This window comes from Thunnus albacares, chromosome 2 (assembly GCF_914725855.1).
Source record: "Thunnus albacares chromosome 2, fThuAlb1.1, whole genome shotgun sequence".
Classification (NCBI taxonomy): domain Eukaryota; kingdom Metazoa; phylum Chordata; class Actinopteri; order Scombriformes; family Scombridae; genus Thunnus; species Thunnus albacares.
This window is the reverse complement of record NC_058107.1, coordinates 7939435-7966555: the sequence shown is the minus strand read 5'-3', so window position 1 is coordinate 7966555 and position 27121 is coordinate 7939435. Positions and strand designations below refer to the sequence as shown.

The following is a 27121-nucleotide window of genomic DNA, read 5'->3' as shown; positions in this document are numbered from 1 at the left end:
TGTAAAATCAATAATGATCTGTCTTGATGGGGTTAAATCCATTTATCAAAGTCAAAAAGATGAATCAATAATGTGACAACACAAACATATTATGTAAATATAGAATATCATGCCATGTTATTTAAAAATATTTCCATGTCACAGTTTAGAAAACAGTACAGTGAAGAAGGAAGACTAAACATGACAATAAACAGAGGTTTTAAATGATCAAAATCACCAGACATTGACGCACTGTGTCTGTGACAGTGTCATACTATATAACACCATAACATGAACATCAAGAAAAATAACTGAGCCATTAATGGCCCAAGCAGGAAACTAAATAGAAATATTAATAGAATTAACATTAATAACTTCAGAACCGTACCTATTTGAATAATGCATGTATTAAAAAGCAGCTCACATAATACAAGTGATGTCTTGTTAACAAACAAAAGTTATGTTAACCTTGTGTTGCTCACCAGAACACTTTGTGTGTATCCTTGTGGTTTAACAAATGTGTTAAATATATTCTCCTTCTAATGAAACATTTGCAGAGCCGATTTTAAGTATTTTAAATCCTGCATTATTTACATCCCTGTTTACTAGCTCACAGTCTTTGTCTTCCCTGCCCTCGTTGGCACATTTCTGTGTTTGTTGGCGCATTACAGCCACCTGTGGATCAGTGGAATATTGTGAAATCATTGGCAGGACTTTGTATTGCGTCACCCCCCTGCGCACACATATGCATGTATGGGAACACTCAATAAAAAACTGCTCCATAGTGCTTCTAGAGGTCAAGAACTCCACAGGGTACCTTTAAATTCACTGCATAGTTATACATACATTTCCATTATTTCAATTTTTTCTGCTTCCATCGCTTGCAGCTCTACATGCATAGTAAAGATGACAGTAATAAAGGCTAAAAGCAGAAATTGGTGGGATCCATGCTACATAGGAAGTGTGTATCAATTATAGTATGCCTTCATATTATAGTGCCCAAGTGTTTTTACTTTGTGTCTTTACAAGCTCTTGATTTAAGAAAAACTATCATGAGGTTAATACTACTGACTGCTAATGCTCCCTACATTTAATATTTCAGAGAATATGAAATATATGATGATGATCATATATGATGATGATGACAAACCAATAAGGGGTCAAGTCATAGGTATTTTTTTTATTGTTGTGCACCACATGGGCTAAAATGATTTAAAATTAGTATGTGTGTCAGCTTACATATTAGATACTGGCAGGGAGTTGCAGCCAAATTGTAGGTAGTACCAAAACTCTTTCTCTTTTGCATAAAGACATAAATACATGGCAAATTTGCAGATGGTTGTATCATGATTTAGGAGGGCAATTGTAAAAGTGACTTTTCAGGAAATAAAAATTACTGTCAATATGTACAAATGATTTGCTTCTATAGATGTAGATCTAGTTGAAATATTTGTTACTGGCCAAAATGTATAAAGTGTTTATTATACAGCGTTTAATCTGGTCAATTGGTATCATTTGTACTGTCTGATTGATGTTGACAAAACCTGTTTGGAAAGCTCGGATGCTATGTGTGTTATGCAAGATCCAGACACTTTAAGGAAGAAGAATGAACAGAATGATATTGAAGAAATCAAACAATGTGTGGATCCTTAATAATAAGAGTGATAATAGCATTGTACTGCATGTATGCAGTCTTTTTCAAAACAAGTTCCAGAGCACTTCACAGTCATGAAAGATAAAAGACTGAGCAGATGACATAGATCAATACAACAGAAGGACACTGAGGCAGTGATGGAAAAATTGAAATGAAATAAACAGAAGGTTCCAGCTACAAGGATACTAAACAATCGACTGTAGTCAGGAAGAACATATCCCTCTAACAAAACATAAACACAGATCTCAGTTGGTGGAGCAGGGGAGCGAGTGGGTGAACAAAAGCATCAAGGTTCTCTTACTAAGCTCAACAGTGACTGCATGTTATTTAGTATAAAGTCTAGTTGAAGGGGGGTGATTTTGTCCTGTAGGTACATACTCTATGTATACAGATAGATATACTGCCACTGTCACTGTATCAACTGACACAGGACTATAAAACCATAGCTCAACTTTAAAAAGGGGAAATATTATCCTGCCTCTGTATGTAAATCTAGAAAGAGATGACAGCACAAATCCAAATGCACATATTCTAGTCAGATGTTGCAATATTAACATAATAACATGGCATCATGCCACACTCACATATTGGTCTCACAACATATTGGCATGATCACATATTGGCATGATCACGTTATGAAATATTGACATAACATACACTGGCATGATATGATGTCCTATTTGCATCATGACATAATGACTTTGGCTTCATTGCAATGACCTATTGACCTAATGATATAACGTCAGCATAATGACTTATTGCTGTACCGGCATATTGGCATATTGGCATATCATGACATATAACATATCAGCATGTTGATCAAAGCATGATATGAAATTTGCCTCATTGCAATGACTTACTGACATAATGTTATATCTTTTGCATTATGACTTATTGATGATCTGATATAATTACATATTGAATGACACATTGGCATATTGACAGTGACACTGGCACGACTTAATGACATTTTTACAATGTGACATAGTGACATGTTGGCATCGTGGCATACTGATGCATAATTATAATTACACATTGCCAACTGTTATTCAACAGCAGTGCGATTACATCACCTGATGCTGAAAATTATGTTTTTCAAATCTCAATTCCCAGCCTGTCCTCTTATGCCAACCCCCCACCACCATGAAAGCAGCCTTGAATATATGGATATGTATTTCTTAACCTTAACTGAAAGCTCTTATTGTGTGCCATTCTGATAAAAAGTTTTCATAAAATATCCAATTTGCAAATGATGATGACCATAATATCAGTAAGAAAGTAAATCTATAAAAAAAAAGTAAAACAGAGTATACATTTTGCATTATACTGTCACAAATCTAATCCAAGGCTCAATGAGGTATTTAGATTACAATCTATTGTTGCTCCACAATGACAATGGATGAAACACTGTGAAAAACAAAATTATAAATCAGACGGTGTAATGAGTAAGAAAGCCTTTTGCAGAGTTTAGACTTGACATAAAAACCCTGTCCTCCATCTAATCTTCCCTCTTAAACATCAAACTTAAGCAAAAAGAAGCAACGCTTTCACTAAGGATTACTTTTTTTTTTTGCTCACTAATGAAAATGTTTTGAATGCCTTTTCTGTGGTGCCAATGGCGTTGTTTTCTGTCTTTGCTCTCTGATTATAGAGCTGTATAAACTGGGCGCGATTTTGAATTCTTAGCTGATTGCCTGCCTGTAGCCATGCGCTTTCTCTGCTTTCCTCTCCAGACCTCTTTCTCCTGATAGCCTCATTTTTTGTGGTACAGAGAGATGCAGTGCACTTTATATGCAGTTATGCTGAATAGGTGCTGATGTATGTTGAAAACAGTTTTGCAGGTGCCTTGTCAAAATGTGCAGTGGAAAGGCAGTAGCACAATTCTGTTTAATATGCTATCAATCAGCCGGTGAGTTCCCATTTGTACATACAGTATTATGAGCCCTCTGTTCGCCAGACTATCATGACACTGCTGGTGTTTAGCTGCTCTCATGTCCTCCAACAGTGTGTCCCTATTGTCTGTTTGTCTGTTTAATATGCAAAGGCGGTCATTCAGGGAGTCATTTTGGACCAGTGTAAACGAATCGGCAACAATGATTAGCTGGCACTGCAGAGGAAGTGTCCATCATTGTGTTAGTGCATTTGGAGACCATCACTCGTCCCTCAGGTCATCTCGGCGCTGCTCTCTCAGCTTCGCAGAAGACACGCTATGAAAAACACCCAAACAGCAACCAGAGTAAATACACTGTAAGTGGAGTTACTTAATGGGAGATTTTGCATGCTTAATTGCAAGTATGGATTGAAGGTCCATTAAAAGACATCAGTGTCTCGGAGTCTAGCATACAGTTTGAATATACTTGAGATGGATTGATCCATTGACTTCCTGGCTCTGCCATCTGAAAAGAAGCAATTGTAAACAAAGAGTGCAATATCATTTTGGAGATGATTTGAAAAACAAGATATAAAACATTGTTAGTATTCAGACAGTCCGGTTTTTGATTCTGGACCTTTTTGTTTGTTCAGTGTATGCAAGCATGCTACAGGGTGGCACCGTAGACGTCCCGAGGGAAATATCAGGCTTATTTATTGGAGTCTTTTTAGCCCCAGCTCAATAGCAGCAGTCTGATGGCCGGGGTACAGAGGGACTATCTGGCAAAGGAGGAGGTGGAGGAGGAGCTAGTCCTGGCGTCAGCCCCACTGACAAGCTCTTATTTACCGTCCAGATCTATGACTCATTTTATGTACCTAATCGTAAAGCACTGAGATTTATCGGAGGTAACGGGACAGTGGGGAATACCCCAGGAGACTGGCAGATTCAGCTCCCCCACCCCCTGCTCCCCTGGCTGGGCTTCAGGTTCACTCTACCTGGCCCCTTTCGCCAACACCTTCTGGGAAGAGGAGAGTGTTGGAGCCCAGATGAGGAAGTCCATATTTCTGCCAGATATAGACAGCTGATAGCTCATCTAATAAAGAAGAGGGTCATAAAAATTGGACGGGCTAATGGATGACTCTGTAAGGATTAATAACAGCTTATTGGTCAGGTGCAGTGACCTCTTGCAGAGCTAACAATACACAGGCTGACTGGGCTTTTGCTGCAGCACAGTGGTAGATGTCCAAACCAATAAACAGTGAGGGAGGGGGGGTTAGCAGGAAAATTAAATATGCTTATAATTTTTCTATTCCTACTGTATCTCATTATGTTTTGGTTTACCAAATCCTGGTTTGTAAATTGACGTTGAATTCTGTTTGTCTATAAATAATGTATTAACTTCAGAGAGGAAAAATCTTAAGGTTGACATCCTCACTTACCATCACTTTTGTTCATGTCTGCCACTCCAGTAATGGCAAAGGGGGAAGCAAAAACAAGAAGGTATTGTAATGCTGCCTTTGTTCTGACAGGAGCACTCTCAGAGCTTGTTTTATATTCCTGCTGAAAATTAAAATTAAACTTTCATTGTTGTGCATGCTGTTTAATCCAATAACGATCTGATGTAACAAACTGCTGTAATATCTCTCAGCATACTTAATCGGAGCGGACTTAGCCCTGTCACTTTATATTAACCTCTGCTGCAACAGGAGAAGGGCTTCACTAATCTGCCATTGTTGGGTTTGGCAGTCTGTAGCTAGTGCAAAACAGATTTGGCAGTCAGCGCGAAAGTAAAGGCTTTATAATGACAGCAGGGCCTCTCTGCTATTTGAGCTAATAATGTCAAAATCTAATAATGCTGTGGCCCTCGGAATAAGATGGCAGGTGAATGGGTGGGAATAGCGGTTGTGCAGAAAAAGGATTTCGGGGGGATGGGTTCAGCCATCCCACCTCCTCTCATTATGTCACTCACTTTTTATACTGCAAATTGGCAAACAATTTAATCCCTAATGACCTTCAAATTCTCCGTATGTGGGTGTGTGCATGTGCCCACTCGCTCACTTGCATGTTTGTCTTATATTGTGTTCTATTAAAAATGTATATTTGTGAGAAATAGTGAACCATCCTGACACATGACATTGTAGCTAGATGTCATTGTGTTAGCAGGATATTAGCTTCGCCAGGAAGCATCTGAGCAAGGGACCTAAAGAGTCTCGGCTAACAGACTGACCTCACACTGCTCAGCCAGGCAGCATCTGCAGTGTCATCAAAGCACTTGACTCCTATGTCCCCCCTGAATGCAGCCTTGTAACTTAAAACAAAAAGCTGATTGGTTGCTCTCTCAGCCTCCCCTCATCCCCTCCACTGTGGATGAGGTCTCAGCCCGGGAGATAAAATAGCAGTTATTTCTCATGTGCTATGCCATTTTGTCAGTTTGACTGTTCCACTTATTCAGTGTTTTTTGACTTGCTGAGCTTGAGGGGATGTGAGTGCCATTTCGCAGCCAGATCTGAGTTGTGTTGATTGAATTAGACAAAGTTGGAAGATAATTAAGAACCGCAAGGCGCTGCAAAACTGTCTGCTTCCAAACTGGTGAAAATGAGACACTGCCACATCAATGAGCTAGCTGGCTCTGCTTGATGTCAGTGGTGGGTTATATCAGTTGACACCCTTACCTCCTAGTGCTGGAGCCAGTTTCCTCCTTTCCCTTTAATGTTTCTCCAAATATGATTAATCACAAGCCGTAAAACCTTTGCTTCTGACAGTGCACCACGTTTGCACAGCTTTGTTTGTTTCTTTCACGGTAGTAATATGATCCTCAACTGCCAAGTGTAGTTTATGGCATAAACACAGCCCCAAAGAGGTGTGTCTGGGAGTCAAATGGGAATCATAGCTTGGTCCTCAACATCACTCATCAGTCATTTAGTCAAGTCTGCAAATGCTTTTGCATTTATATTTGAGTATTTTAACCATATTTCCCATATTAACCCCTGATAACCTTAGATGATTAGATGCAATGATTAGATTTTTCAGTCATAATCACAGGTAAAATCTCTTTTTTCACATCACTATTTTGTCTGAATTACATTCTGATCCGTACTACACACATTTTAATCTCATTGCCCATAGCAGCCAACTTTCCTGTATTATCAAGCCAAAAGGTAAGGCATAATGAACCACTGCTACTTGATTAAAAATTAAATACTTTCAAATACTTTCCAGCATTTAATTAGGTATTTTTTGTTTTTTTCGAAGATGCAGATAGACATGATGCAGATAGACTCACGAAATGGGAGAAGGAGGGGTCAGACAGTACACTCTCTGTGATAATGTGCTGGCAGCTCATGTGCATTCATGCACTCCTCAGCCTTCCTCTTTCAATTTCCCCCTTTTTATTTTTCACCTTATTTTATGGATGTGGGCCATGCTGGTGCTTCTCTTCCTTTTTCCAGTGCTGGATAGGTAATGTAGCTGTGAGGTTAATGTTGAGAATCGTATAGCTCAGGCACAATAAAATTGACACCGTGAGACCTAGAGAGGTATGTTTATGGTAGCGCCTAGCTATGTGTCTGCCTGTTTGTTTGTGCAAGCCAGAATGTGAAACAGGGCTGGGACTGTTCGGAGGCCCCCCAAAGGGGCTGGACTGTAGGCTAGGAGGGTGGGAGCGCAGTGGAACATAGGGTGTCAAAGGCTAATTTTCAAAGCCACTCACGGGTGCTCATCTCTCACTGTGAAGTGGCAAGCGTGGCAAGTGGCTTGCACGTTGTCATGGATACTAAAGCATGGGACCCCAGAGATGGGGAGCAGGGGACGAATGGCTGCCCTGTCTATAGGATTCCTGTCAGCTCTGGCCTGATAGATGGCATTGACGGATCATTTGTCATACTGTAATTGTTCTCAGCAAACATAGAATACCCAATAGTATAAACAGTAGTGTGCCGCTGAGCTAATAAAGCGGGAAAATGGAAAGGGATTCACTGATCCACTGCCTCTTTCACTTAAAGAGACAATGGCTCTGTTGTCCAGGCAAGGCGGTCTGATTAGAGCTGTGAGGGCTGAGAAAAAGCCCGGCCGAGAGAATAAAACAAGGCAATCATAAAGCAAACGGCAGTCACTTCTCTGTATTGGTGTGGCTAGGCGGGGGTGAAGTCTGTGAGAAGTGTTGACAGCTGAGGGAACAACAGGAGTAGGCCCAGGAGTGATTCGTTTTCTCCTCCCTCTCTATTTGGCCAGTGAAACAGTGAAGGAGAAAGCTTGTCCAAGATAACAAATACAGCACTAGTGCAGATGCATAGTTGGGACTAGGAGTTCTATCTGCCAGGCTCTGTGATAGCCAGGCGCCTGAGCCGGGTACAAATGACTCTGGGTACAAAGGTACTATTTGTTCACCCTTGTTTCGGTATGGGCCCTGTGTCTTTGGTATTACTATTGGGATTGACCCAGTGTCATCTCTCTACTTCGAATGCTCTCTCCTCCCTGGCTTTGTCTGTGTATAGGGGAGCTCAGAAATGCATGACTATCGAGGTATGTACGGGACATGACCTGGGATTTCGAAAGTGAACTGCAATTAGCTGAGCTCCAACCCCACTTTCATTAGTTGTGATTCTGCACAAACCTATAGAAATCCTTTCGGAGTTACAGATTAACAGTGATGGCAGAGTGCCAGGGCATCAGCTGGACACGATGGTTCAGAATGCTCAGCACAATACAGAGTCTAACAATCCTGGATGATCATCATTTTGTCAAATTAGATCAACCTTGTCCAGTGCCCACACACATTCTTACTCATTTGTTCACTTCACCCAGGGATCATGTTTCTGTCCTACCACTGTTCTGTTGTCCAGTTGTAAGCGTTTTTATGCAAGAGGCAGTCGGTAGGTGTATGACATGTTGACTTATGTGTGTGTTGGAAAGAGGCCTGTCTCTTGCAGCCTGCTGACGTTGTGAGCTGAAGCGACCGGTCCCGACACTCCTTGTGGAGCACTTCACCCCTCTGACTGTACTCTGACACACTGTGACACCTGGAGCACTTTAGGCTGACCCGGCTGCTCACCTCACGCCTGATGGACAGATTAAAGGACCATTAAGCATAATTACTGTTTCAGTTGGAGAGGCCGACTCATCCTGTCAGAAATGGTTACAAATTGCTGCACCTCTGCCCCCTGTATGGCTTTTAAATTCAGAATTTCATTACATTTGTCTACTTCCTTACTATCAACAAGTTCGGGCTTTGACAGCAAAAACATGTATGGTGAGGAGAATTGGAAAGGCAAATAGTGATTTTAATGGAGATAAGAATTCAAAATGGGTTGAGAGATTTATTTTTGTAGTTTGCTTTGCTTTTTGTTTTTTAGCTCTTTTTGAATCTGTGGCTGTAAGCCAGTCAAAGTGAGTATGATGGCTGCGGAGAGGAGTGTGACAGGTAGTTGATATGATCTGGAGTGGAGTGGTGTGAGTGTGTGGTCTGCTGCGCTGTCTGTCTGATTATGTAAAATGTGGTGAGGTGGTGTAACATTGGCTGGCTGTTGCAGTGGTTTGCCAGCTCCAGAGGGCCTGTTGCCAGTTTTACATGAGAATGTGCAGCAATGCCTCGTAATGTTCTCTTCTCTGTATCCATAAGAAAACCCACACTGCCGCCCTAGGGAAATTGGTCGATACCATCAACCCAGCTGGAGGCCCAAGCAGCAGACAGAGTTATACCATTTTTACATCAACACTGATATTTATTATGAGATCTTCCTGTACTGTAACCTGCCCCTCTTGCGCCCCTTTTCTTCTTCATTTGGCCAATTATTACACCCATGGTGAGAACAAACAGTTTCCCTACTTAATAATTCACATCACTTTCATCTGATACTCAGTTACCATGGGCAATTTAGTAGTTGAATAATTTTGTGAAAAATTCATTTATTATCGCTGTGCGTTATGAATCTGGAGAGACGGAGAGTGGAGTGGTGGAGGATTTTAAATTGCGTCTGTGGAGCGAGGGATCCAAGGGTAGGTAATGTGTTCTAATGTTCTCAGCCATATGCATTGTTTTCAGGGCTCATCGGTTTTACATCGATTCCCACTGAAGTGTTTAATTGCATCATGAATATGATCTAATTCTGTCCTTTTCACTGAAACTGGAGCACTCTCTGCAAATGATGTACGGCCTTGACAGCACCACATCAGGATGTATTTTATATGGAATGTAAATTATAGTGTTAAATTAGCCCGGAAAGATAACTAGCTGGCACGGAGGAATGGACTCAACAGTTTAATTTAGTGTCAAAAGGCCGTGAAGGGATAAATCACCTCTCTCTCCCCTGCTACTATGCCATATTAGGCTTTAATCATACTCCTTTTCTTGTAATATCACTTGTTTCTCACCACTGCCTAAGGACTTCTACAGTGCATTTCTTGCAGCATCAGTTGACTGCTTATAAATGCTTCAGTTTGACCATATGGAAGACAATGTTTGCCACTTTTACTCTCACAGATTTTTTTTTCTTTTTTTTTTGAAAAACACTCAATTTAACTTCCCTCAGAGATCCAAAATGGCACTTGAAGATCTGGAAATAATTTTCCTACCAACAGCAGCATCTTTTTTTTCATCGTAGTTCTGAGAAAGGACAAAGGCGGGTGAAGAAGTGCAAGGCTTTATGGTACAGTCTGGTAGGTGGGGTATTCATGTAACAGATGAAAGCCATTAGGTAGACTTTGGTTTATAAGAAGGACCTCTCCCCGTCTCCTGTCCTCAAGGCTGGAGTGTTTGTCTGAGTGGCCCCGCCATTAACTGGAGTTACCCTCCATGACCCAAATAGGCCACTGTGACTGGGAGCAGCCCTCTTGCAGCCTGTTCTATCTAGTATGATTGTGTCTTTGTCAACAGCTAGAAGAAACCACCTGGCCAAGATCTGGGTTTTAATGTGAGAACTCACTCGGCTTTGTGTTCCCATAGCCCTCGCTATGAAATGACATTCATTTTAATTTGCTTCTCATCCACTTGTTGGGATGGATAGATGGATGAAGGGTGAGGATCCTGGAAGAGCTTCAGGGAACCCTCTGTTGACTGACATACCTGCACAGCTTCATGCATGTCATACCTCGATAGAAATAGTTGGACACACATACATATCTGAAACCGACCACTCACCACTGCACAACTAGGGTACCTCCTCGCTCTTTGAATTCCTCCCACTGTAGTGCTGAGTTTGACAGCTCTCTGGAGAAAAGGGCCCTTAAATTATCAAGTGGGGCTGTAGTTGTTTTCCTTGTTGTTTTCATCTCTAAGGAGGGGGGTAGGGTGGGCTTTAGGGAGGAATTGGTATGTTAAATGAGCTATGGGAGGTCTGCTGAGGCTTTTTTTTAGAGTTGGTGGGAGGGTGGGGGGGGGGTTCAGTCAGACGAGAATTGCTGTGTTGGGCGTTTGAGGCAGCTGTGTGAAGTCATTTTCCGGGAGTGCAAGCGGGAGAGAGGTGCGGATTAGGCAGCGCCTCTGAGCCGGAACAAGTCTGTCTGGGAAGGGATGAAGGCTGCAAACCATAGATCTAATTCCCGCTCACGCTGCTAGACAGCAGAGACACTCACACACAGCCAGTGTGAATTAGGCCCATTTGCTCCCCTCAGTCTGAAGCAAGCAAACACAGGAGCAGACAGGGAGAAGTTGACAGACTCCTCACATCCTGCCCTCTCTCCTGACTCCCTGTGCTGTTTCCAGCCCACCTCCAAAAGCTGTCTCCAGCTTACGCTCGTTTTTTATTGTTTCTTGTGCTGCAGGTCTTTATTATTGCTGACATTAACATGAACACAGTGCAAAAACAGGTTCCCATGTAATCCTGGGAGGGGGGAAAAAAAGGGCATTCCACTGGCAGTGCAGAAAATGTTTGCACCTGTGGCCCCATTGATTGCGTGCTCGAAACTCCAATGCTCTGAAGTTCATGTCTTTTTAATGTGAGTAATGCTTTGCCTCAGGTCATACGATTGCCCTGAGGTTAAGGAAGGTTCAAGAGGCCGCATGCAGCGACGGATTAACCGTTTTGCCGTCCTTCTTCTTCTTCCTACCTTACAAACACAGCTTTCCCTCTCTGACTCCATGTTCGCCAAACCAAACCTAGTGCCCTCTTGTCAGCAAACAAAAACCTGACCCCAGAGCCGTGCAGAGCAGGACTGAGATCAATGTGGCTGACCCAGATACCGCCCCCCTGCCTCTTAGTGATTGGACGCAGTTAGTTTGTGGGTCAACCACAGTTTTGGAGAGGCAGGAAGGGAAGTTGCGATTCAAACCTGAATTAACCATCATGCAACTTATGTTCAAGGGCCTGCAGGTGCGGTGGCGCTTTCATCTAGTGTTTAAATAGTATTTCTGGTATTTCACCACTGTTATAACACTTATTTCAGAGAACCTCCAAAAATCAATTGGATTGTTTTAGTTATTAAGGCTGGTTTTAAAGCTCTGTTAGTTGGGAGGAAAGATGGAGATGTTGGTGTAAGGGCCCCCCTGTTCTCTCCCTGTGGTGCTTGTCTCTCCCATCACAGCCCTCTGCACCCTACGTGCCCAGTAATGAGTTGTATTACATGCTCTGTGGTGGGCATGTCTTGTGTTAGGAGGCTGTATTCAATCTTTGTATGGTGAATGGAGGGGAAGGCTCTTTGTGTGTCTTTGAGAGGCACTGAATTGAAACGGTGTGCACCGAGTGAAGCTGATGAGGAGAGAGCGAGTCCTGAGAGGAACATGTGGATGCCTGGCAGGCAGCAAAACACTGGTGTATGTTTGTGTGCACTTGTGCGTAGACATGTATCTAACAGTATGTCTGCGAGTGCTCTCTGTGTGTTCACTGCAGATGGGTGGGTTTCACGGAAATGTGCCACTGAGCTGAATGTTAGTAGAATTAGCCTTAGTTATTTGGTTTACTTATCCCACATTTTCAAATGGCCTGCCAAGAGGTGGTGTGTATTCTATGAATGGAAAATCTACTCCAGTCAGCTCATTTGTCACTTGAGCCTCTCATTGTGACCCTTTAAAAGGACTGGCGAGGGCTAGCTGTGGGCTAAGTGATTTTATGAGGCAGCATCATGGGGCTCAGGTCTTATTCCTTTTTGTAGGAATGCATTTCCTACTTAGATGGCAACAAACTGCATTTGCACTTAAAACATATTCTGTAATCTTCTTTTATTTTACATACAAATTGCATCCTGGGCGATGCATTCATCATTGCTCATATCCAGCCCACTCTTAAATGAAAAATGTATCTGAGATGAATAATGGATCCCTCCATAGTATAATTTTGTGTTTCTTGAATATAGTCAAGAGTTCCTCCTCTGCCTTATCCTCTAAATTTTTCCCCTTTGCTTGGATGAAGTTTTTGGAGGAGGGAGATATGAAGAAAAATTACTTATTTACTGTGGTTATTGTTTACCTGAGAATTTTTTTTACAATATGAAGCTTCTTTGACACACATAATATGTGGAATATGGTGTCCAAAAAAAGCACACTGCCATTGGGAATCATGGTGTAGTGACTTCAGGACACTCCACATTTAAACACCAATCAATCACAATCATGTACCGTACCTTGTAGTATCTTAAATGTTTAGTCTGTGGAACAGTTGGTTGGGAGATGATAGGGTTTGTAGCTAGCTTACGTACACAGGTGCTGGTGTAGTGGCGGTGTTGTGGGGTTCCTCTGGAAGCTATGGGCGAGCAGCCTTGTGTGAAGCCAGGAGAATTGAGGTTGAGTAGCTGAGCCCTCTGTCTTTATCTCTAATTACATGGTGAGGCTTGGGGAGATTGGGCAGAACTGTAAAGCCCCCACAGATAGCTCAGCGGCCCCCCTGGCTGTAACACAGCAGGGTCTGAGGGTGTGAAGCAGAACCAGGTCTGGTGGGGCTCTAATCCCACCACAGACATTCTCCCCGGGGAGCTCCTGGTGTTCTTTCCTCTTCACGGCAGCTCTGCAGTCTGCCACATTTCAACCCGCCGCTGGGGGAGAAGCACACCAAGGCTCCAGCAGCCCACTCTGTCGTGCTCTACTTGCTCCTGTCGGTTTTTGTCGTCCCCAAAGTTTCCCAGCCTGTCCTGTGAGACATCCTGACACCGAGTTGCAGATGGGAGGCATTGGACCGAGGCAGCTGGTGTCACAACGTGGATTGGAATTCACAGTTGGGATAAAATATGAAACAAATATGTCATTATACATATGTTTTTCACAGTTTGTTCATCCAGCTGTTTCCTTGCTCAGTCCCCCTCGCTCCCCCTCACCTTGCCATATAAACCTGGGTAGGATTGACTGATAATAATCTATGATTTGTCCAATTTTTCTCAGAGTGGGTCCAGTTACTCAAGTATTATCCTCTGTGTAGCTGTCACTTCATTTCGTTTGATCACTCATAACAGCTCTGTATTCTGGATCTTAATGTTTAGTCTCTGTTGTTTTGATGATATAAGGCAACAGTATTAAAGGAGAGCGCAGAACATACTGTACTTCACTACAAATGAAGAAGGCAGAATTATTCCCAGTCAGTTAAGTGTCCTTTGATTCCTTTGCAAGTTTAATCTGCAGAAATCGATAAAAGGATGCATGTTGGGCTTGGGAGTCAACAGCAGCCGTGTTTGATGGGTAAACGGACAACCAAATGGATGATGTGGGGGAACATTCATCTTTCTTTAGGCAAATTGGGCTGCTAGGTCCCGACTAATTGATTGATTGCGTGACTTGCTGATACAATCAAAGCCTGGCCTGATTTATGGCGATAAATCGATTGATTAATAAGGTTTTCTGTGATGGGGTTCGTCCGTGATGGTGGTGAGAAGTGGGGGAAGACACCTACAAGTCACACATCCGTCTTGGAGCCGTCAGCCTTGTTGGTTTAGTGTGGTAATAAGAAAGGCCTGGATCTCCCAGCTGACATTTACAAAGAGCTGGCTGGCTGTGACCTGCTCCCTAGATTAACCTCCACTTGTTCTCATAAGCACCACTGATATTAAAAGATGGGAAGGAGCAGCAGCAGCCGGGGGAAAAAATGAAGTGTGACTTTTTTCGGTTCACCGTTTGCATACATCATTAGGGGGAACAACAAAAATCAATTGCACATTCCAGAATAAATAAAAACAAATATCTTGAGCAGCGTAATGCGAGGGCCTCTTGTTGACTCTTTCCAGATTACATTTAGCCCGGGTGTTTAAACGCTGATTTACAGCAAGATGGAGTCCATTCCCTCCACTCGCCTGCCTGTCTGCCTGCCTGTTCAGAATATGAAATGGAAGTTAAACACTGTGAATCTCCAGCGTGGGGAGGAGGGCTCTGGATGTGTGGGCAGTGTAGCATCAAATAGATTGTGTTTCCTCCCGTGTAAACGCCTAATGTGCGCCGAGTGCTCTGACACAGATGAATGTAAGGAATTTGTTGTAAAGACTTTACGGCCCTTTTGAGAGACATGGCTAGGAACTGCTAGTGTGGAACGTGCTCTATGCCCCCCTGCACACACATCCACACACATGCACGTACACACACACTTGCACAAGTGCTTACACATGCACACATGTCAAGGCACACAGCCCTCCAAGGAGAGCAGTTACATCAAACTGTTAAGGCCGGTGCGGACATCAGGGATACTTTTTATTTGCTTTGGGTCAGAAATGGCGGCCCTGATGATGTGATGAGAATCATCTCACAGACCTACTCCACGCTGTGTGCTATGTTTTGACAGAAAATAATCCTGGTGATTCTCTTGGCTAAGCTCATCATTTAATATACGAGAGCTACCTTCTGCTGCAGAACAGGGCAAATTATAAAATGATTCATGTATAAACTGCCCTTTCAAGTGGCTGCTCCCATTCTGCAGCATCGGAACTCGTCTGCCAGATCTTGGAGCCTTTGTGACGGTGCTCAAAGCTCTCAGCTGCTTGTTGTCAGCACCAGTTTTATTCCCACTCTCACCGCTCTATTTAGATTCATTTATTTTTGGTTCAAATGCTGTAAAATGAAAGTGCAAGAGAGAGAAGGAGGGTAAAGGAGTGTTCCCTCTCTCTCAGACAGGTGGCCCCGGTTTTATGTCGCCGGGCCCCAGGGGCCCCGCTAACTGAGTCTGAGCGAGAGGAGGGACCTGTCTCTCAGCGCTACACAGGTGGTGTGAAACGCAGCCCTCTCTCCACACCTGAAATATTCAGATTCTTCCAGCGGCATCGCTTTGATCTTGCTGCAATCGACAAGGGAAAACGGAGAGAGTAGGGGGGAGAAAACAACAAAAACAAGAGGAAGAGCAGCACACCTGAGAGCGAACAGATTGACATTTCTTAAGAGAGAATAAACAATCGCAGGTTAGCTGTGTTGCATTGCTCCCGCTCGTCGTTTCAGGTGAAAGTGGGCCATCGCGGTGATGGCTGCATCTGTGGAGCCTTCCTCCTCTCCCACTAACTGACCTCAATGGTGGAGCTTCAGAGACAAGTCCCCTGCACTTTGAAAGAAAACAGGGAAACAAACCTTGTCCCCAATTTTATTGTTCAAGTTCGACAACATTTCTGCTCTCCTGATTTTTTTTTTTTTTTTAAACTGCAGTTTGGTAGGTTTTTGTGTTCGGAGCCTGGGCAGTTTTTTTTGTGTTTTTGGCCATTGTGAAACCTCCCCGTCGCTCTTCCACATTCATATCTCCGTTTGAACTGATCATTTGTCCGACTGAGGTTATCATGTCTTTTCTCAGGTTTCAACCCACTAGTCTGCTAATGAATCATAGGGCTGTGTAATTAGTCACCCTGCATGTACCACACAATGACAATAGACATCCTGATTGTAACCACAGAGTTTGAAAGGAGCAGAACAATGGTCGCCCTTAATGATGATAAATAAGGTGTTGTAATTGGCCTTCGTTTGGAGCATTCAGTCATAGATTGTAATTTGAAGTTTCTAATTGGAGGACATTTAAAGTTATTCATTGGATTCAGAGTAGATACAGGATTGTTTGAAAGAACTGTAATAAGATGTTTTCATGATACCTCTTGATACTATTTTGAATAAGACTTGACAATAAATGGAATTAGAGCCTCCCTGATCATACTATGATGTGTTACCAGTATATTAGTGAGAAGTAAGAAACGTATGTGTGTGTGTGCATGTGTATCCAAGTGTGCATGTTGGAATTAAAGAGAGAAGTGTTGACAAGTAGGCTGTGCTCTGGTGCATCAGGCGCCAAAAACTCTCTAAATGAAGCAGGGTATGACGAATAATGGCTGACAACACCAGTCACACCTTTTGCTGATGGTTGTAATGCTCACATGCTTCTCCTTCCTTTTGTAAGATTTAGCATGCTGTTTGAAGACAGCCTGACTGACTGGGGATTAATTATTTTGGATGATTTATCAGACTTACCAGTCCAGAGTTTAGAGAGGTGTCAAAATGAAATGTGATTTTCCTCATTGGTAAGTCCTCATGATCTATATGCTACCTACATATTTATGCACAGTGAAGTTAGTATTGCTGCTGCGGAGTGGACAGTTGCAGAATGTGCAAAGTAATCCGTAGGGTTGTGGTTCCCAACTTTGAGGGGTTGTGAGATAAATATCAGGACAGGAAAGCAGAAAAAAGCATTTGTTACGGAAAATAATATATTTTGTCAGACATTCTTCTAATTTTTGCTGTTTGTGTTATGAATCGATGGATATTTTAACCTCTTAAGGCCCCTTAAAATGATTCCAAATAAAAACTTTTTGGCTTCTTTTGAAAGAAATAGTTTGACATTTTGGGAAATATGCTTATTTGATTTGTTGCCAAAAGTTAGATGAAAAGATCAATACCACAATTGTATGTAAATACGAAGCTGCATCCTGGAGCTTAGCTTAGCATAAAGACAAGAAACGAAACCAAAATCAAAGCAGACTGCCGGACTATTTCTGCCTGACAACCTCATGGTGGCGAAAGTACTCTGGGAAGTCACTGCCTGTTCATTTGTGAGCTTTAGAGGTGCTGGTTAGAGCATGGCTAGCTCCTTTAGCTCCAGTTTCCAGCCATTATGCTAAGCTAAGCTAACCATCTAACTCTGAGCAGGAAAGAAAATAAGCATATTTCCCAAAATGTTATAGTACTCCTTTAAGGGGCCATGAACCAAAAAGGTTGGGAACCACTGCCATTAGGTTTGTGAGCAGTACAATGGCTACTTTAACATTTAAACATTTATAATCTTGTTTGGGTGTATTTCTTCTTGCAATGGACAACACATCTGGCAATTGACCTCATCTTAATCCTTTAAATGAGGTAAAACGTACATCTAGCTTCTAACCAATTACTGCTACCACTAACCTACTCGTAGGTTAAATCTTTCAGAATTATATGCAAATAGAATTTGACTTAGGTGTGATGTGGTCTAACAGCAGTATGGTGTTGGGATGAATTGGAGCAGCGCTAGCCAAGCTTACAAAGAGTAAAAGTGAAGGAACAGCAGTCGGTGGTAAACAGATGGAGGGAGATGCCAGGTGATAGCAGCCCCCCCAGTGCTTCCCTGTCAGAGGCTGCGTGCTCAGCTCACGTTCCTAGCACCGGGTCACAGAGGTCAGAGGCTCCTCCTGCCCAGCTCCTCTGTCTGACTGTCTGCCTGCTTTACCCTTAACTGATGTTGAGCCCAAGGAGGCCAGATAAGAGTTCATTTTGGATCTTTCATATGGACAGGCGCCAATGTACGCTCTTCCCCACACAGCTCCATCCCCCCACCAAATGGCTCCCTCCTCCCTCTGTGGCTGGCAAGGGGGGGGGGGGGGGCTGCCAGTAATAATGTTGAGGCCAGACTAGACTGCAGTGATTGGGGCCATTGATTGTGGTGATTTGATTTATTGATCAGTCCCCCCTCTCAAATGTGGCGTCTGAGATGCGGGGCTAATCTGAGGCAGCTATGGACAATCTTGTGCCTCACAGAGAATAGGAGGCGATAAGGAATGTATGAAAGGAAACTACACTTATCTTAATCACACACTGGTCCCTGCTCTGCCTTGCTGCAGCACTTGCGTGCGGATGTCGGCGCACATGTGTCTCTGCGCACGCATGTGTGCCCACCCGCTCTTTTGTGCAAGACCTTACGTGCGAGTGTGTGTGTGTGTGTGTATTTGTCTGTTTTTGCGTCGGTGTGCGTATGCGGTGGGGGTTGTGAGGCAGTACAGTCACCAGGCAGAACAGAGTGGATCTATAAATTGATGGAATTCAAAGCCTCCAGCATCGATTACCATTATAACAAACAGCAGCACACAGAATGTCTGATTATTTTTAGACAAAGATTCTGTGCTCTCAGCAGCAATTCTGCTGATGCTGTCACACTTTCAGACATCTGCCTATGATTGCAATTAGATGGGATACAAAAAGAAAAATAATACCCCATCTGCATTTTCTCCTCTCTCCTCCTCCTCCCTATTTTTCCCTCTTTAATTTGTGCTGTCCAAGCCCAGTGCACACAATAGTGATTTTGACTCAGTCTACCTCATTGCAGTACCTTGGTAGTTTTTTCCCAATTGTCAACATTTTCCACCATGGTTTGTCTTTGTGAAAGGCCAGAAAATAGCTTACCACCACAGATGTAATCAAGACGAGCTTGGTTTAATGAATCAATGTCAAATCTACTCCAACACAATACATTAGTCAGCCCCACATTTTACCTAAAACACTTGCACAGATTGTTACAGTACATGTCTCTGTTCAGACTTTTGTGAAGAGAAATTGTCTTTGCTGTCTGTTTGCTGCCTTTGCCTATAATAGACATAACAATCATTTAAGTGAAACACAACACACTTGACAACCAGCTTATGTCATAATCCTCAGCGTTTTGTCTTTCTTGCTGATTTGTTGCCATCACTGCCCTCCGTTTTTCTTGCCTTGTTTATCCTTCACCCAATATAGTCTGAAGGGACCACTCCCTGCAGTCTTTGCTGCAACACACTTGCATAAACCTGAGCCCTCCTAATGCAGTACGAATGGCTGCCTAACAGAACATGTGCTGGCTCCACTACAGATGCTGATAGGGTCCATCTTTGGTCAGTGTCAGAAGGATAGAGCCTACATCTGTAAGGAAACGGACATGGGAGTCATGATTTTACAGTTTTTTTTCTCTGTTGTTCAGCAGTTCATTGAACTTTGAGTCTATTTACTAACTGCCAATGGGCTGCAAGTCTCTCCTGTTAAGGCCAATGTGTTTCTGGTTTCTTGGTCAAGATAGCTTTCCTCTTGCAGATTGACTTGAGCACGCCAGGACTGGTTCCATGTTCAAAATCCCTCTTTCCTGTCCCTCCAGTCCCAATGACAGCTCTGCCCTCCCCAGGGGAAACTCATCAATTATGGCTGGATGTTTGACTGGCAGAGGTTTAATGACAGGAGCTCCGTATTGACCCGACTGCCACACACTGAAAATTTGGTCCTAGTCACCCTTTTTAAAACCTGTCAAATGATTACCAAGAAACTCCTCTTTGCACAGTGAGTTGAACTCTTTTTTTTATGTGTTCAAGACATCAGAAGCATCTACATGCTCATGCAAATGATTTCTGAAGGATGAAGCTCAACATAATGGAGGATAAGTGAATTTTATCAGGGATCTCAAAGGTGCCCTGGCTTTAGGTTGAAATGGATCACATCTGATTAGGAAGCAGAGGAAAAATCTTCTTTAGCGTCTTTTGTCCCCAGAGATAGCAATGCGAAACACTATATTGTAGAGTTCTTTCCATCATCAATCTGAGCAAGACAACCAAAGTAGCAAACAGTTTGTTCTGCTTCACTTCTCTCTAGAAAGACAGACAGTAGGTTTCATTTGATGGGCTGTTGCCCAGGCTCCCCTCCCTCCTAATGTTCTAGAAACTGTGGGGGTGCTTTCAAAATAACCATGCCATTATGATAGCACTGTTTGGCTTGCATACAGCATGAGTATTCACCATTCTCATCAGCTGAGCTGCAATAAAAAGTAAACCCAGTTCTTCAATGAGGCCACTGAAGCACTGGCGGACTTAGAATCACCACACTGTTATATCTTAAGTACTTATAAAATCCACTCAAAGTCACTTCTAGAGGAATTTTCTCTTGGCAAGATTAGTCGGTCTGGGGCCATTTGAATCTAGTGGAGGTTGGCTGGCTTCTGAAAGCCCACTCTCTAATCTCCAGGAAGGCTCATCCCAGATGGACTGTAAGGACTAACAGGAATTTATGAAGTCTTGTCACAGTATCCTGTGCAGCCGTGGCCTTTTTCAGTGACAGTACGATTTACGAAGAACGACACATCTCTCAGAAAACCAAATGTATCCTAAACATTTAGATTCTCTCTAAGCGTAAGACTTGTGATTTTAAATGAGAGGAGCAGTGGTGGTAACCAGGTGTTTAGACATGTATTCTCTGTCTTTGCTACAAATAGGAAGTATGACAAATGTAGATATTCCACATTTTTCTTATTGTCAACAAATCCCATGAAAACACCAGAACCAACACTGATATATCTTATTCTTCTGTGTTATAGAGCTCTATTGTTGTCCAAAAACTATTAAAACACATCATTAGTCACACTGTTGCACTGGGTCACATAGCTTCATTACCATGAACACATATACACCATAGTTTGTCTTGACTCAATCCCACAATGAAATGAAATACTCACTGGAGCACCAAACATATATTAATCCGCAGCCCAGCAGTTTTAGGAAATTACTGAGCTTTTTTTGAAAGTGAAACTATATATTTGTGACCTGTTCTTAAAGATTTATGACTTCAGTAGGGACCAATAGGCCTTTGGCCAAGAGCCAAAGATAGGGTAGGGAAGTAAGAAAGTATTGAGAGACGGACTAATGCATGGTTAGTTTTGGTCTGTTAATGGAATGTGTTAACAATAAGAAAAAGATGGAATAATTTTTAATTCCACCTGTGATCACAATAACCTCTTCCAATCCAATCCTTTATAGGGGGCAGATCAGAAAATGCTCATATGAATTGTTTTCTTGTAATGGTCAAATGTGTTCTGATCCTGCTGATGGAGGCTGCAGATCAGAAAACGCTTATATCGTTTTGGAAGGCAATAACAAATTAACTTGTTGTTTAGAGGCCTTGTTTGGTTGTAAGCAGCACAATGTCACAACAAACCTTTACCTGTAGGTGATATACATCAGGTGCCTTGCTGAAAGACACATCGGCCAAGTTGTTAAGTTAATCATAGGATGATGAAGTGCTGTATCTCACCTCAGACTGTACAAAAAAGTCCTATTTTAGCTGCTCCCTGGCTTGTTAGTCCAGGGACTTGAACCAGCAGCCCTTCAATTAACGGCCTACTTCTCTGACCGACAGGCTGCCACCATCCCACGAGGCCACTGCAGCTGAAGTTTCATCCTTCTATCCCTCCATTTTCTTTCTTTTTTTTCCTTGCGTGATGATTTATTAAATTGCCTTTAAGTAAGACTGCAGATTAATTAAAACACAGTCAATTTAATTTCCCGGCGTCATATATAAATTCGCAGTGGTAATTGAATCCCCTACTCCACTATTTTATATTGTAACCCAGCAGTTACAAGAGAAGATCCTCATCAATTACCGTGAATCACAGTCAAAAACGAAGAGGAGGTGAATGTACAGTTGTGTGTTCCAGCGCTGCTCAGTACAGGAGAGTGGAGTTTGAATCTGCTTTCCTCTTTTTTTTCAGTTTGCTGAAAGAGCCGGGAATTGGATGACTGATCGATAATATTGGATTTGCGGATGGCATGCAGTGCAGTCGAGTCCAGCATGAATGCAAGGTTCTGACGAAGGGCCTGCTACACAGACAGCTTTGAATAGTGGATAAGACATGTTGCTGGGGTGGAGCTCTCATTTTGTACAACACAGACATGTAAACAACCGATGTGCAGAGACATTAATGGAATAGCGATCAGGGCTGTTGTTGTAGCAAAAGGGTAATTTGGTTAAAGCTATGGAGGCTGTTGCCATGTATTGAAAATCTGTGCAGAATCAATATAAAGATCGGTGCAGGCGATGGGAGAGAGATTGAAAAAAGGCTGAAAATAGATCTGACCTGTGGTAATTACGATAGCAAGCAAGGCGTTTGTATGTTTGAATCAGGTCTTGGCCGGGCTTAAAAAACAGCCCTTCATTTCAGGAGGAAGCTCTATTTGTTTGTAAGGGTGTTTGTCAGGTTATTGGGTCTCCACACGTGACTCCCCACCCCCCTCACTCTCTCTCTCCTTCCCCCCTCCTCCTCACCCCACTCCCTCACTGGCGCTCTATAACCGTTGCAAGCGTATTGATTATTTCAAATACTGATTATCTAAAAGGCCTTCTGCTACTGTAGGCATTGGATTTATTTTGGCTTAATTATTTATGGGCCAGGGCTAGCTGTAAGTATTACTGCTGTGAGATCATGAAGGATTACATTGTTAATATTCAGCAGTGTATTTTTATTTATGTACACTCTAAGCTTTACTGGACGAGCGTTGGCAGGCTCCCTAAAGTGCCTGCTCTCTCCACTCTCTTCCTCTCACCGTTTCTCTCGTCTTTTGTGTGTTTGCAGAGGGAGCTAAACTCTGTAGCATCTGAGCTGGCGGGTCGACAAGAGGAGAGCGAACATTCCCACAAGCACCTGGTAGAGCTGAGCAGGGAGTTCAAGAGAAATGTACCTGAGGTAAGTCTAGCACCCCCCCCCCCCCCCCCCTCCTGTTCTCTCAACACTATGTGCCATTTTCCTCATCTTCACTCCAGCAGGTACACACTGTATGCGTCACTGCTGCTGCTTGAGCCCCCGCATATACCTTTTGTACAGGGAATTATTTATTTCCTTGGTAAAAGCTGTATTAGTGTATATTAACAGTGCACAACACTTGTGATAAGTCAGGGTTAGCGCCACCCTCCTCTTCCACTAGCTCTGTTAATATTTAAATGCCGAGGCCTTGCAGTAATGTTAGCCTCTGGCTGCATGTGATGAGAGGCCAAGGGGCTCATTTAGAAAAGGTAAGCACAACTTTGCTGCTTATTTTCAACTCTAAAGCTGAAGCATTAATTTATGAAAAAGTTATCTTGGTTTCAAAATTGGCAGTTGATATTGACTTTCTCCAACTTTCTGTGATGTAACAAGTAAAGGTGTCTCTCCAAACCCGTAAGGAACAGGACGCTCACAGAACATAATCTGATGAATGCTAATGAAGATGAGCCCCCCACTGCGCCACCCCCTCCAACATAACTATTACAAACACACTTTTTTGTGCTGCTTCAAAAATATATTTTTTATTGAAGACATATGCACAGTAGAAAATGAAAAAAGGAGAAGAAAGTTTACATTTTATTTGAATTATTTTTTTATGCCTTATTGCCAAGTTGACAGTGGAGAGTTGACAAGAAATGAGCAGAGAGAGAGAGAGAGATGGGGTATGACATGTGACTATAATTGCACTGACTAGTAAATCGATAGAAAATTAATCAGCAACTATCTGATGATAGTTAATTGTTTATTTAATTTTTTAAGCCTAATGCCAAACAATTTCTGGTTCCAGCTTCTCAAATGTCATGAGTTGTTGATTTTCTCTGTTTTTTATATGACAATATAAAATATAATATGTCAATTGAATATCTTTGGGGTTTGGACTGTTGAGATAAAACATGGAATTGGAAGACATCACCTTTGGTTCTGGAGGATCCAGAAGGTTACTGAGAAAATAACCTGCAGATTAATCAATAATAAAAATGATTGTTAGTTGCAGCCTTACATGCAACAAAGGTCCCTGGCCGAACTTGAACTGGCAACGCTGCAGTTCATGGTCGGCACCATAACCCCCAAGGCACCCCAAGTTACCATTTTCACATTTTTACTTTTTAATGTCCCCTATTACCTTTTGGCAACCCTCCAACTGATCAGCAATGTACATTGATAATTTTCTACGAACATGGTCTTATTAATCATAAAAGGCATATTGAGCAGGACTAATACAAGAAAAATAACTAAGTAGACAAAGACGCATCAGGACAAAAAATGTTTCATTTAGCATTATCCTGTTGAACTGAGCAAGACCCCTCACTGAAGTTGAAATGAACTGAACTGATAAGTTCTCTTACTAGAAACAGCATTGCTTTCTGTCACATAAGTCCTGGTAGATATTATTATGTACCTTACAGCTGAAATTGATTTGATATGCTAACTTTTTCAATAATACTTTAATAGTTTACTGAATTTCATCAGTCAGTTATTTAATGTACACTAACTTTTTTTAAATCCACATTGAGAATTGTGTGTTCTCTTTCATTTTATTCAGCTTTACATTTGAAATGTGCCAAAAAGTCATTCCACCTTACTGTTGTATGGCACAATGCAGCTCTTCACAGGGATTCCTGGCAGGAGCATCCAGAACCTCCAGTACATTCAGCACTGCCAGGATCCTGATAAGAGTGCAAAAACACATAACATATAACACCAATTCTGTTTTCATTGCACTGGTTCCCTGTCTCCTTCAGGATTGACTACAAAGTCCTGCTACTAACATATAAATCCATCAACGGACATGCACCTCCCTACCTACAGGAACTGATCATACCACAAACCTCCACCCGCACCCTCAGATCTGCCAGTGGCGTGCTGCTCTGGGCCCCCAGTACTAAGCTCTGCACCATGGGGGATCGAGCCTTCTGCTCTGCTGCACCACACTTGTGGAACATCGTTCCTAACCATCTGAAGGCAGCACAGACCCCAGACTATTTTTAAAAAGTCCTAAAAACATTTTTATTCAGGAAGGCTTTTCCATCTTTTTCATCTTAACTCTTAATATTATTTTCTTTATGTTGTGTGTTCTATTTTATTGATACTATAGCACTTTGAGTTTCACTATGAATGAAAAGTGCAGTACAAATTAAACATATCATTATTTTATTATTAAATGGCAATTAAGGTGGATTGAACTGAATACATGAAAAGCTAAATCTATGAATGATACAGATATGACTTTGTCCTTTTTATCATCTTCTTTGAAATGATCATCCATTGACAACTAGGCTGAAGTCAAAGAGAATATTTTTATATTTTATAAATGAGCCCTCCGGCTATTTGCTGTGGCTCGACTGGCTGCCTATCTTCAGCTTGAGAATGTAGTGTAGTGCTGTAATCTTGTCAGTATAATACAGGCGTTTAAGACAGGATCAGGCTGTCACTACTGGCAGCACAATCCCCTTACCTGAGGCTGTAGGAGCTCGCACAAGTCTGGATCCTGAGCTCTAACGCAAGCTACTGGAAAGCCCCACTTTTCAAACATGCCCACTCAAACCCTTTAGGTTTAACCACTAATACCCACACCCCATAACAACATACCTCACTCACTCACTCCCTCACTCATGCAGTGTAAGAGGCACTATGGAGAGAGAAATCCATTAACATGAAAGATTTTCAGCTCTCTTTCTTATGGAGCTGTTTGCGCCTCACTGGGGCCAATCTGATTCCTAAACAGGTGGAGCATCTGCAAAATTGAAAAAAAAAAAGCTGAGGCTGAGTTTATTTTTTGTCTGTACATAGGAAGTCCGGGACATGGTGGCACCTGTTCTCAAGAGTTTCCAAGCCCAGGTGAGTCCTGTGTCTTTGCATTTTACAGACATATGAAACATTTACAGATTCTGCAGAATAAAACACAGAAAGTCTGGAAAACCTCTAAGTAGTTGTAGCATTTGTATCGATGATTTTTTAAGCTCCACATTATAGTTGACTGAAACAAGAGATATTCCTGTTGGGTTTTATATGTACATTGACCAGAGCAGATCACTGTGCTCCTGGAATGAATGATTTGATAGATAGGGCGGAGGAATCCACAGCATACTTTTCGTGTTACTGCTCATCTGGTGCTTATTGACTGATGCCTTTTCTGTCAAAGTGAAGTAGCATCTATCTGCCATTAGATGATCAGATATCTGGCTTCTCATATTTTCTTGGCCGAGACAAGCCCTCATTTCCTGTTGTGATGGTGCATTCACCGTGCCCCTTCTCTGACGTCGCCATATTGAAAAAGTCATCTGATACCTACCAAGTCTCTGCTCCAGCCATTAAACCAAGGTCATAAATCACATTTGTGAGCTGCGTTATGGTCCGCAAAGCAGAGGCTTATGGAAATGATACCACAAATATGTTTCCAGTCTCACTCTCCCCTCTAAACTCCCGCTCAGCGCTAACCTGAAAGCCCCATCATCGGTAAACATGAGAACACTCAGCATGGATTGTTCAGTTCTCTTGGAAGTGATTATTGGCAGCTTCTTTTTAATGCTTTATAATTGACTATGCCCAAGCAACCGTGTTCCCTGGCAGGAGCTATCACATTCAATACTACACCCCGCAATACTCCGTGGTTGATTTGTGTGCTAATTCAATTACTCTAACTGTAAAGTCACACAAATATCAGAAGCACCCTTCCATATCTTTATTGTGCAAACAGGAACCCACAGGATTAATTTAAGCACCATTGATGTCTGACAACTGGGAGTCTAGAGATGTTTCATAGTAGATAAAATAGATGGCTGATAATGAGCAATGATTTTTTTTTCTTGTTAGCTGCAGGCCTCTCTTGGCACCTCTCGGTCTCTCTTGTGTAACTTCCACAGGCTTATGTTCTGCACATTGATAAGTAAGCCAGCTTGCATTACTGAAAAAGCCTTGGCTGTTTTTTGGGGGGTTTTTTTTATCACAAGG

The 27121-nt window shown here is 42.3% G+C and overlaps 1 protein-coding gene across 2 annotated transcripts in view; it reads left to right on the top strand.

Moving 5' to 3' along the window:
- cux2b (cut-like homeobox 2b) overlaps positions 1-27121 on the top strand; it is an 88164-nt gene that overhangs the window by 13415 nt on the left and 47628 nt on the right. For both annotated transcript variants that reach the window (XM_044364313.1, XM_044364322.1), the window contains exons 2-3: positions 22982-23092; positions 25961-26008. In XM_044364313.1, the coding sequence (XP_044220248.1) occupies positions 22982-23092; positions 25961-26008 (159 nt within the window). The remainder of the gene's footprint in view (positions 1-22981; positions 23093-25960; positions 26009-27121) is intronic.